General features: G+C 46.7%; 4 protein-coding genes across 5 annotated transcripts; all 4 read right to left on the minus strand.

The window, feature by feature from the left end:
- Window positions 1-8: 8 nt before the first annotated feature.
- LOC132257923 (uncharacterized) lies at window positions 9-353 on the minus strand. Its single transcript, XM_059754988.1, has one exon. The coding sequence runs from the start codon at window positions 351-353 to the stop codon at window positions 9-11; it is 345 nt and encodes a 114-aa protein (XP_059610971.1).
- A 2,039-nt stretch (window positions 354-2,392) lies between these two features.
- LOC132257929 (ataxin-2 homolog) lies at window positions 2,393-4,864 on the minus strand. The gene is made up of 3 exons (XM_059755000.1): window positions 4,858-4,864; window positions 3,931-4,166; window positions 2,393-3,649 (listed from the first exon to the last, which is right to left on the minus strand). Exons 1-3 carry the CDS (start codon window positions 4,862-4,864, stop codon window positions 2,393-2,395), a joined length of 1,500 nt encoding a protein of 499 aa, XP_059610983.1.
- Window positions 4,865-7,283: 2,419 nt separating this feature from the next.
- On the minus strand, window positions 7,284-8,301 carry LOC132257939 (uncharacterized). Its single transcript, XM_059755011.1, has 3 exons — window positions 8,221-8,301; window positions 7,748-8,109; window positions 7,284-7,684 (listed from the first exon to the last, which is right to left on the minus strand). Exons 1-3 carry the CDS (start codon window positions 8,299-8,301, stop codon window positions 7,594-7,596), a joined length of 534 nt encoding a protein of 177 aa, XP_059610994.1. The 3' UTR covers window positions 7,284-7,593.
- Window positions 8,302-10,330: 2,029 nt separating this feature from the next.
- On the minus strand, window positions 10,331-12,403 carry LOC132265254 (pachytene checkpoint protein 2 homolog). Of its 2 annotated transcripts, none has more exons than XM_059765843.1 (3): window positions 12,273-12,403; window positions 11,497-12,215; window positions 10,331-11,429 (listed from the first exon to the last, which is right to left on the minus strand). In XM_059765843.1, exons 1-3 carry the CDS (start codon window positions 12,305-12,307, stop codon window positions 10,912-10,914), a joined length of 1,272 nt encoding a protein of 423 aa, XP_059621826.1. In that variant the 5' UTR covers window positions 12,308-12,403; the 3' UTR covers window positions 10,331-10,911. The 2 variants fall into 2 exon arrangements, with proteins under 2 accessions (XP_059621826.1, XP_059621818.1); XM_059765835.1 differs by having other exon boundaries at window positions 11,497-12,218.

Genomic DNA, 12,403 nt, shown 5'->3' on the forward strand with positions numbered 1-12,403 from the left:
TTTGTAATTTATCGTCGCCTTCTGGCCAGGCCGGCGTTCTTCAGGATCTTCACGATTTGGCCGCGCGGGATTTTGTCGGCCTCTCGCTCGTACACTGGCATCTCCTTGTCCGTGAACCAGGATTCCTTGGCCAGAGCGTCGGCGATGCGCGGGTTCTTGTAGAAGTTGTTGGTGAGCTCCGGCGGGTATTGCTGCTCCCTGAGGGAGTTTTCCACCACCGCGGGGTGCGCGAGTGGTGGCTCCTCGTGAACGGGCACAGAGTCGCGGTAATAGGCCAGTGGAATGGGCTCCTGATTGAGGAACTGGCCGCTCGTGGAGGCGACCAGGAGCAACACGGCGATGATTGCGTTCATTTTCATCACTGCACTGTCACTTCGTGGGATTAGCAGAAACAACTGTTGCTCCGCGATGCTGCGAATTGTTCTTTTATGCCGCCGAGAGTTCTCGCGATTGCCTCAGCGCGCGAATGCAGTGCCTGGGATGATCGGCAGAATGTGGAAGTGGAGGAAAAGCCAGTTTATCCGCGAGTAGAGCAAAAAAAAGTGTCTCGCTTAGCGGAAGGAACAGTTGGAGATCTCGTTGACCGCGAGATCTCACACTGTCAGGGACACTCCGGCGTGCGCGAATTCAACGGCCGAGTTGGAGGACTCGCATTGTCTGCGAGATCTCATCAGGTGATCTATTTCAAACTTTCACGTAGGCGGCAATTGAATTGTAATCGATCCGGAAGTGTGTGTCAACCTTGTCACGTGCGCCAATTGCATCACCTATGGCGGCTGCAAATTGGCCTGGCGAGAGAGTAAATAGTGCTCAGGCAGCACAGCTCGCAAATTGATTCAATTTCACTTTCCGGAGATCTCTCTCGCGATGATCGTGGTCATTACAGTTGCAAATCAGCGAGCTGAGGAATCCCGGAAGGTCAATTTTGGATGTGTGTGCATTTTTTTGTTCACCTTTATCGCGATGAGACAATTTCTCTCTCCGCCAAGATGCAGAGTCGTGACGATTCGCTGAGTGCTGTCGCTTTGGATTTATTTTTATTGTCTGTTATTAATTGGATGCCACTCACTTTTGGAGTTTGATGAACTGCGTGAGTTTTTGCGGGTTCTCTCTTGGGCACCTTATGATCATCAGCAGAAGAGGTTGGAAAATATTTGATAGTAAGAGGTGTAAACATTTCGAAATTCTTCAGGGTCGCAGGGTCGATTGAATGGCTGCACAAAAAGTCGGGAAGTCTGCTCAAGAGTTTGGCAAAAATAAATCTTGCACAGTGGTAAACAATAAGAAGCTTAGCGTGGAGAGAAGAAGACATTTAGACCTTGACATACCGCGTGAATATATTAGCAAAATACGATGAATTGTAGAATTAATTGCCTTCACTTTTTATCAATCGATAATTATATTGAATTTATTATTATTTCAAAGCTATTTCACACAATGACACTATGTTTTAAGACTTTTTGGGAGTTTTGCCAAATCTTTGGACGTTTTTCAAAAGTTTCCTATCGAGAAATCTTGTTGAAAATTGTACAGTTTTACCTATGAACTTAAAACCTTACAAATTCGCTACACTTGATACACTTTACTGGCAGTAATAAGAGCAGAATAAGTATTTAAAAACCCATTTTTATTGGGAATATGAAAGTTCGTGGAACGGTAGAAAATAAATTTCGATCCATAAAAATTTCAATGAGAAACAGAAATAAGAAATCACCCAAAACATTTGCTAATAGTCACATCTTTCTCATGCAGTGACATTTTCTAAATTTCACGAAAATGTCAAGACATTAAAAAGTGTGAATTTTTGATCCTTTTGATTGCAAATTTTGAAAAAAAGCGGCCTTCTAGATGAGACTTTCTAAACAAGTCCGGAAAATCTTTCCCAACAGCAAACATCTCTCAAAAGATTATCTGCTCGACTGATCTCTGCTAATATTCCGTGAAGCCCGAGAGCCATGATTAAAATTGATTATGCAAAAACCCGGGAAATCTTTAGCATTCACCAAATTTAAAATAAAATCTTGCTCGCATTTCTAATTTCTCAATTATGCATATGTCCATGATAATCCGATCCTCTTCAAGCCGGTCACCTTTCCAAAAGGCCGATCGCTTGCACTATCACTCTGCTCGGCGAGCGTCAGAGCCGGAGCAAAAAGCAGCGTCTGGTTTTTTCCCTCCTTATCAGTGCCCATCAATTTCACTTTTTCTTTCCGCGAGATCTTTCTCAGACGTCGTGGCGAGACGATGGATTTTTTATGGAAATCTTTCTGTATTTTTACATCATTAATAAATATACAACAGGGCAGTACAAATTATCGTAAAATTATACAAATTACATCGAAAAAGAAGTAATACTACGAGAATGTACTCTCAAAGATGGGGTGGGGGTGACCTAGGGCTGCGTCTCCTTCGCTGTGTCCCTCTGCTCGCGGTGGTAGTAGCCCTGCGGCTGGGGCGCGTAGTAGGTGGCGGGCGAGAGGATGGCGGGCTGGTATTGGCTTCCTGCGGTCTGCGGGGAGTACTTGAACTGCTGTTGCGGCTGCAGCTGCTGCGGCTGCTGCTGGTGTTGCTGGTGCTGCTGGTGCGACTGGTCGTAGTCCTTGGCGGAGATCGGCACGGGCACGGGCACGTGAATGGGCGTGACGGGATAGCCGGCGTCCACGAGCGACTGGAACTCCTCCTGCGTGAGCGGGCGCTGCTGCGACGGCGGGGTCTTGAAGATCGAGGCGGCCAGGGCGTTGACGGACATGTGTCCGGCGGACTGAGTGGTGTGCTGCGCCTGGGAGGAGGACTCCTGCGAATGGGATGCGGGCTTAGCGGTGTAGTGAGACTGCTTGGTGGGACTAGCGAAAGGTGGGGTGCTGGTAGAGTGTGAGACATAGATTGTGGAGTGAGCCGGTGCCTTCTGCGACGCCTCAGCCTTGCTGGACTGCTGCTGCGGGACTTGCTTCAGTTCGGCGGGCTTGGTGGTGGGGAACTGTGTATTGTGTGCCTGTGGAGTTTGGGGTGCCTTGTGGTATTGGACAAGGGGACTTGCCAGCGGGATCTCCTGCTGGTGGTGGGCTTGGTGGGGCACGAGCGGCACGAAGTGCGCCTGGGGCAGGAACTGGTGGAACTGCAGGGGCTGCACAGCTTGCTGCTGCTTCAGGGTGGCTTGTGGCACGGCGGGGACGAATTGCTGGAGAGCATGTGCCTGGTAGGGGATGAAGACGAAGTTGTGCTGGTTCTTGGGCAGGAACTGGCGCTGCTTCGGCACTTTGGTAGATTGGCGCTGGCTGGAGGCGGTTTGCTGAGGAGAGTTCGCGGCCACGAGCTTCTCAATCTCGCGCTCCAGGGAGGAATCGGCCAGAGGGTGGCTGGTCTGTTTGGGGTACAGCTGGGCGTACTGGCGCTGAGCGGGGTTGACCAGCAAAGCAGCCTGGTGTTGGGGCACGAACGGGACGAAGTGCTGCGCTTGAGGCGGTGCGGCTGCCTGGAACTTTTGGGCGTTCTGGATCAGCTGGAGGTACTCAGCGTCCGAGATGGTGTTGACGCGGGGCGCCTGGGGCACGAAGACGGGCTGCTGGTAGTGCTGCGGGGCCTGAGACGGCGAGAGCTGTCCTTGCGTCTGCGCCAGCTTCAGGTAATTGGTGTTGGCGGTGTTGGGCAACTGCAAAGAACCGCAGAGAGATGCATAATGCATGAGATCTTCCTCGGCACAGGTGTCTTCATCACATAATCGGACAAATGAGGGTGGGAGGCGCGCGCATTCACACTGCGCGGATGCACCTGGGATGCCTTGGGAAAATGGTAAATTGAAGCCCCGCGAGTGACTTCTTCAATGGTTGCACAATTGCAATCATCGCCAAGTCGTGCCATGAATCACGACTCCAGAAATACAAAAGACCTGAATGCCCCGCGGGCGACGAACCCGCGCGATCGGAATCTCACCTTTCGAGCGGCGTACTGCGCAGGATCCTCAGGGATGGCATACTGACCGAGTCCGGGGGTCACGGCGCTGCCATAGATCAAGGGCGTGAAGTCCTGCGTGAGCTTTGGGTGCGTGGGAACCTTGGTCTGGCCCGAGATCTGCCGCTTCTCCTGCACTTTCTCCGCGCTTTTCTCGCTGCTGATTTTTTCCTCGGCTGCTGCTGCTGCTGGATTCAATGAACCCAGAGCCAGAGTCACTGTGGAAAGAAAGCAGAGGAGTCCAAAAAAGAACATGTCACAGCCGTGCACGGCAATTATCGAGTTGCCATCATTAATCAATCAACAAGAGCAATTTCTACACTCCGCTGCATCTCACTTAATCTGCGCACATCAAATTGCTACTACGCGGCTCTCACCCAATCATTGGCTATTAATTGCACTTTGTCATCCAATCCGGAAGATCTTGCCATAGAGCACTCGGTCGTTATATCATAATGATACAATGATGAGTACGTACCGATAAAAATGGTAGAAATCCACATTATGCAGCAATTTCCACTCTTCCGTTTTCTGTCTGGTGCGCACAAAAAGACACTCACGATCACTGATCAAAATCACCACCAAAGATCACTCTGAGAGCCGCGATTGCTGTGGTCTCGTCTAGTTCATAATCCGCGGCGGTCTAGTGAGAAATCCACAAACCGTCGACTATTTATAAAATCAGCCCAAAGGGGAGACGCTGCTGGCGCGAAAGAAGAAGAGAAAGGCTCCCTCCACTTGAGCGTCTTCCCTCCAGTCCACTCACCATCAAATCACCGTGGTAAATCGATGAAGGAGAATTTCTATGCCACCACCATCGCTCGCAGCACATCTCTCAGTCTCCAGCTGTGATTTTCCGCCCGCCGTTGGGAAATAGCCAAGGAAATAGCGGAAAATTTGCGCACTTACCGTCCATCGCGATGTGACCAGAGATCTCCGTGTGGAAGATTCCAGCGTTGTCAGTGCAAAATTTCGATTTCATTCAATTGGATGTAATTACACGCCGGAGTTTTCTAATTTTCATGCGGGATTTCTCATGTTTCTCACTCTCTTCAGCCGCCGCAAGAGGACGGCCAGAGAAGCCATATTACAGGGTTACTCATCGAAACTTCCTTCTCCACGTGCATAACGCTCGCAGATATAATTTTCCATGCAGTGAAAAGCGCCACAAACAATGACATGAAAACTCAATCTGATCTTGTAATGATCATTGCGTTTCGATATATCGTGCAAATCCGCAAAAAAATTCAGAAGCTGGAAGAAAAACCAGTGCACTTTATTGTTGGATGCTGGGAAATAGCAACAAAAGAATTCATTTGGCACATTTTTGCACATGAGAAAGAAAATGTACAACTCATTAAGTCCCAATTTCAGCAACACATATTATAGACATATTTGTTAATTTTACTTTAGTGCAGACAAGAAGTTGCTCCACCGCGTTGCTCCAGCGACAGACACTGAAATGCTCATTTGAATGGTCAGTCACACGCACTCAAATTCAACCGTAATTTTAGTACACTTGACGGCGTATAAAAGCCTCCGCGCGTCGTTTAACATCCGCGCTTTTCACACGTGTGTGATCGATCAAATTCGCCCATCTTCACATGACATGATTCTCCAGACTGCCCAAATCGACCTTCGCGGAGATCAATTAAATTTTATACGACAAAACCGTTTTTTTTATAAGTCACTTTTCCCAAGAGTAGAAATTTCTTTCACTCCGCGTGGCTTTTCACAGGCTCGTGTCGAAAATAACCGTACAATTTGCTAGATTTTCTCAATTTTATTGCATATTATCATAGGTCATAATAATATAATTAAGCTAAAATGTATTTACATTAGGAGGAAAAATTTCAGGGCAATCTTTGATAAGCTTCTATCCGATTGAGCGATTTCTTGTAATGATCGTTGAAATTAGTGTTAGTTTAAAGGCATTAGAAAACTCGTTAAGCAGTAGATTCTAAAGCTCGTTAGAATAATTAGGCTAGAGTACAAATTTCTTCATCAACAAAGCAAAATGATTTCATGATGAAGAGTTAATTATGGATAATTCTTCTAAAAAAAGAGAACTTTAAGTCACGATTTTATGGCTGGAAGAATATACGAAACGAGATTTGGAGAATGAAAGGAGAGAATATTTCTGTGATTACGAAAGTAGTCAGAATTGTAAGAAAAACAACGAGCAAATTTCATTTTCTACACTTAATCGCTGACTGAATGCAATTGCATCGTGATTTTCCACTCAAAACTGTGCAGTGTGACGAAATGCATTCCTTCTGATAAACTCTGCTGCGAGAGGCGACCTTAAGTAACTCAACTTCTTTCGCATGCAGCAGAGTAATTGGGAAAAGTTCGGAAACTGATATATGGGAGGAGGAGGAAAGAAATTCAGCTTGCTCAGCACTTCTTCTTATCAAGAATCTTTCCACTCGATGTGCAGAAGCGCCGAGGGAAAAAGAAACTCCGATTGATGATCTGTTGGGCTGCGGCTGGCGGCGATGGAGAGGAAATTCACCACATGGGGGTAATGAGACCGAAGATGCGCACACAGAGATGTTTTCATGTGTCGGATTAATTAGCTTAGACAATTAATTATTTATATGGGAAGGAATTCTCTCCTGCAGCCATCGTATTATGCACATTATGAATAACAAGCGTGAATCTGGGTCACACACTCACAATTGAAAGAGACGTTTTCACTGTTACTAGAATAGTTTTTTAATATTTTTTATTATTATATGACGTTTGCCTGTCGAGGGAAAAATTTCATTTTCACTTTGGCAAAATGAAAACTTTTTCCACACACAAGACAAAAAGACCAATTAAATGAAACTCTTGAGTGCTATTTCGAGCTGTGTTTCTTTCATTTCATACCATTGACGCCATTGACTTCGTCGGTGGGGATGTTCAACAATTGCGCCCATGAGAACGGCTCTTTTATTCGCGATGCGCGCGGATTCTTTCCGCGATCTCTGGCTAAAGGTCAAATATCAAACAAAGATGTGCGATTATCAAATTATTTCTCATTCCACGGGCTTGTAATTGATGATCGCAATCAATAGCCGCGGTTCAGCCTCCAGACTTTGTGTGCGAAGCTCTCTTTGTCCGTTGCTGTGCTGCTTCTAATCCATTCTGGGCTGCTGAGGAGCTCTCGAAGACACCCAGGCAAAAGGTCACTCTCGTGTGTGATTCGATTTTTCAAGTGCCTCCAGGACAAAAAGAGTCCATCATTGTTGGGAATGTGTGTGGCCGAGAAAATGGGATTATAATTCACCAGCTGGCGCAGAGAAGGTCGTTTGGCTGATGAAAAAGAAAAGCAGCAACAATCTTGGGGCATTTCTCTCATTCACGTTTAATGTGCCGAAAAAATTACTCTAAAATATATTACACTCTCGTTTTTCATGCGGCTATACAATGCTCGAGTCTTTAAATTAACTTAATATTTGTTTTTCGTCATTAAATTAGATGATGAAGGTAGAATTGGCTCGAGGGAATGGGCAAAAAGGCGTTGCGGATTTTTGGGTTGTGAGGAATTGATGGAAATGAATGGCTTGAGCGCGGAGGCAAGAAAAATCTCATTTCAGACTGTGATTAGGGGAAAAGTTGCAGAAAATCGTGTTTGGCCACACGCAGAAGAAGGTGAAATTAATAGTGTTCGTAGTGATGCTGGTATTTTGGCACTTCCTCCAATTTCTTTTTTGGCGTAAATGGATTGAGTTCGGGATCGGCGTTCAATCTGCAAGAGAGAAATCATTGCCATTCAATGTGCGACTCAATGGGCGGAAAGGTCGAAGTTCACCTCCAGAGGTTCTGGGCCTGATGGCAGTCCACATTGTACCACCAGTCGCAGCCGAAGAGCTTCTGATTGAACAGCGTGCCGTTGGTGCAGAGGAACGACGCGCCCTGGTGTCCTTCCCGGCCGTCGTGGCACACGTGATACGCCTGGCAGCCCGTCTCTGGGTTAGCGTACATTCCAGGCACGGCGGGAACATGGCCGCAGTGGAAACTGGTGTCGGGCACTTCGTGGTACACGGGATAGTCCACTCCGGGCACTCCGGGGATCTTGCTGAAGTCCTGCTCCTGCTTCTCCTTCTTCTTCAGGCCCAGGCTGTGCTGGTGGTACACAGATCTCTCGTGGTAGACGTCGCCATAGTACTGCGGCTGTACGGATTAGAGCGTGTTGCGCAACATTGGCAAATAATGCATAATTAATGGCATGCAGATTCCATTTCACTTTTTTCCATCTCGCGCGCACTCTCACTCTCCACTTACTTCGTCCACATGGATCCGGAGGCAGTGCGCGATGGTCAGGAGGGCGGCAAGTGCCACAAATCCAACGGTCACACTATGCATCTTCACAGGGCGCTCAGGGGACACACAAAGGCACAATATACACAGTTTGCACAAGACGCTCGAGTCTGAAAAGCTCACGACTGGGGCTCACCACTCGGACTGCCACGGCGGCGTGGTTGTGGCCGTTTTTAAGAAACTAAAGGCATGGACAAAATGTTGGGTACTTCGGACAAAACCAATAAACTCGATTGGCTATGGTGGGATCAAATTAATAATGTGTATCGCGTGTCTGGTCATACTTTGTGGGGTCTCTTAATAGCCACTCCTTTGGTTGATGCATAAGTCAGCAGCCAGCAACTGGAACTTAATGTCTCAGTGAATGTGTGGGCAGGAAGAGCTGAAATTGCAAATCTCAGTCGGAATTTGGAGTGTTGCATAATCATAGCGGATCTTTGATATGGAAAATCGCCAAATTGCGGTTGAGAAAATCGATAAAATCTCTCTATCGTGCAGAAGCCACAGTTGCGGAAAATCTAATTATTGGATTTATATTGAAAGTAGATGAAAATCATGATTAATATCTAGGGTATGCAAATTCCTTAACTTCCCGAATTTGGGTAACGCCAGAAAGTTATTATAAAGGACCTAACAAATTATCTGGTTAATTGAAATTTCCTATAAAATTTGAATTTTAGTTCTCAAAAAGTCTTGCAATCGCATAGTTCATGGGAATATATGAGATCTGCTGGGGAATCATAAAAGTCGATCATTACTTCTGCACGCACCGAAACTCCACACTAGCATTACGATACGACTTAGTATTTGTTGACTCTGATTTAGGCTACGCGATAGTGATTATGTGCAACAGCCTGTTTCCCTCCTTTTGGACTTTACGACCGCTTTTTTCTGCGGAGAAACCGCGGCGACACTCTGCTCGGAAATCTGAACATCCTCTAATCGCCACGGCCGCCAAATGCATCCATCAATTGGCTAATTTACAGCCTCTCTCTCGCGCTGGGCCATTTCTTCGGCCTCCAAGAGGGGATCAATGCGCAGGCAAAGAGACCAAAACCGCGGGCTTTCTGTTCACCTTGTAACGATAGACGGAGGCTCAATGTTGAGCCTGCTTTCACTCTTTATGGGCAAACAAATGTGTGAGAGTCTTTGCGGCTCGTTGCACCAGTTTTTCCCCATGAGCGTAACTTTTCCAACACTCTCGCAGCCAATCAATTGGCCGATTCATGATCATACTTTTCAGCATCTCGTAAGGCTTACAATCGAAAATATCGCCTCACAATCGTTCTGCAGACACTCTCGAAGTGATCGTGATCTCAGGAGGGCGCAAATGGTGTTTTGAGAAATGGATTGCATAACGCTCTTGGACACGCCGTGCCCTCGCCGTCCCATTCAATTTTTCAAATTGAGCGATCACGGGCGATCGTGGGTGATGGCGCGGCGATGGTGGAAATAAACAGTCACACACCAGCCAAAATAGCCAATGTGGATCACGTTCCGCAATACAATGTATTTCACTAGATTGCATTTTTCCAGAGAGTCTTTAGTGCGCCAAAATGCCAGGCCACTCATAAATTTGAGGCCCCTTTCCCGGGTCGCGCACATTTATATATTTCAATTTCACGAAATCACGCCATAACAATGTGAAATTTCCTGTCGCCATCAATTCGCGATCGTGGCGAAGAGAAAGAGCACCGCGGCTTTTGCAATTAAGATCAACTCCTGGGTGACAGTTTATTGAGGATCTCTGTCGCGATGAAGCGGCGCATTTCCATACAATGCCAATAGATCATCTTAACAAGGCACGAGAAAGAGTCTCCGCTCGCCAGGTGAGATCGATCACCACGGGCATGAGAAAAGTGAGAGATCAACGCTAATTTATGGTAATTCATCACCAGTTGGCATTGCCCTGAAAATCGCCTCTTGACCACAAGAAAATGCACTGCATTCGATCAGCTGCAGAGGATTTATCGAGAGGGATTATCCATCAGGTTTTAATCGTTCGTATTTCATATAGGGGAGGGCCGGGCAATTGCGGAGACCGCGAATAACAAACTGTATGTTTCCTTGACCATTTTCTCTGCATATTATTATTATTATAAAATTGCAATGCGTTGACCACCATCCAAACAATAGAGCTTTACACTTCATTATCATCAAACTTTGGCTCCAAAATTCCCCCCGCCCTACCATAAGTCTCACGTGTGTGAAAAATGCAGAGGCACTTCCTAAAAAGCAGACACTCTCCATTAAAGAGGTGATGAAGAGATTACATACAAAAAAAAGAGACAAACGAAGGTGAAGATTCCGTTAACGATGGAAAAATGTGATTCAGTAGAGCGGAAAAAGTGAGAATGATCACTTTTTTGGGTGTGAGAGGCGAAAATTTTTACCAAAGATGCCACACTCTCGTCAATCCTTTCTAGAGATGGTAAATATTACGCAAGTTACACCATTACCGCGCGTCAAGTGGCGTTTTTGCCGATTGGCAATGCTTGAAGGGAAAGATAATAGCTGTCGCTCTTCATTCACGCAAACCTTTTATTGTAATTCACAGGAATGCAACCGGAAAGTCTCGCTTTTTGACTAATTCATCGTTGGTTTAGAGGTGGGAAGGAATGCATTAGCTAATCGTGTATAACATTACTGAACATTTCACTGATTAGCGTGATTAACATTCGCGGTGTCGGAAATGTGCTTCTGCATCGCGCGACTCATGCCCTTGATGCAGTCAATCAGATCGGTGTTTGCACGCTCTTTAATGAAATTCGCATAGGCCAGCATGGGAATTTTCCGCAAAGTCCTTCCGCTGGCGCCGCGGCTCTCAATGCACAGCGACGCGAGATCAACAGGGACGTTATAGAAACAAGAAACAGAGGTTGTTGGACTAGTCAGGAGCACATTGTAAGCTTGCTGATCCGGATGATGTGCGGGGAACCGGACGAGGCCGACGCGGAGCAGTTCCTGGAGCATTGTGATGTAGATCTGCAGGATGGCAGCACTGCTAGGAGGCCCAATGAACTGCTTGATGTCCGCACGATCAAGAAAAGCCACATCGATGCTGGTGGTGAGATTGGACGTAGCCAATATTATCACATTGCTGTACTTCCGTATCTGATCCAATTGTGTTAGAATAGCATTCACCGCTCGAATGGAGTCCGTTGGTTCGTTGCCTGCGAAAGAAAAGGCGGCAAATAATAGCATTATATGCAGTCAACGGGAGATTTCACGAATACTCACTGGAAATGGCATTGCGAGAGAAAGCGACAGACTCGATTTCATCGATCAGGATGCACACCATCGAGTTGGGGCACTCAACGAGATCCTGCAGCTGACTGAAGAGTTTCTGGACCAGCTTCCCGCTCTCTGAGAACCACTTGGAGAAGAGACTGTGACTGTTGATCTCCACCAAGTGGAAGAATTTGTAGTGCTCCTGGAATCTGATGGACATCTTCTGGGCCACAGCGCGGCAGAGGCTGGTCTTGCCAGTTCCCGGCGGTCCATGCAGCAGAACGATGCGGTTGCATGAAATCACATTCATGCTGATCTGGCTTCTTGCGAAGAGCATCGCTGCCTGCGCGTAGTCCATTATGCTCTCCTTCACGCCCTCCTCGAAGATGAGATTCTCCCAGAGCCCAATAAAATCCTCACTGGGCAGGATCCAGTGATTAGATGCTGTGACTGCCTCGGAGTCGCCGTTCATCTGAAGCTGTTCAGCTTCCGGACCGTGTCGATTGGCTGTATAAATAATTATATTTATATCTGAATCAGCCTGGACTGATGAGATGTCTCCAGAGATGGCCAGAGTCTGCACGACGTTCTTCAGATCTGGTCCCAAGGCATCTTGGTGAATAATTTTTGTAAAATTTGTCATATCGAAAGCGCAAACTTCGGAAAGAATCTTCTTGACATATTTGTGAGTACGAATCTTCAACTTGTCTTCATCTGTCCTTGCTTCTCTGCTGGAAAATACAAAACACTTTAGTGAATAATCGAGAAAGAATTGTAAAACTCACCCGGGAACACGCTGAATTTCCACGAAAATACCCATTTTCACAGCAAAACACGCAGCGCACGCGGTTTCAAATCAGACCCGTTATTCCGATGAAGAGTCGATGAATATTTTCCGACCGCGGCGCCTCTCGCG

Source organism: Phlebotomus argentipes, unplaced genomic scaffold (assembly GCF_947086385.1).
Source record: "Phlebotomus argentipes unplaced genomic scaffold, Phlebotomus argentipes genome assembly contig_6, whole genome shotgun sequence".
Lineage (NCBI taxonomy): Eukaryota > Metazoa > Arthropoda > Insecta > Diptera > Psychodidae > Phlebotomus > Phlebotomus argentipes.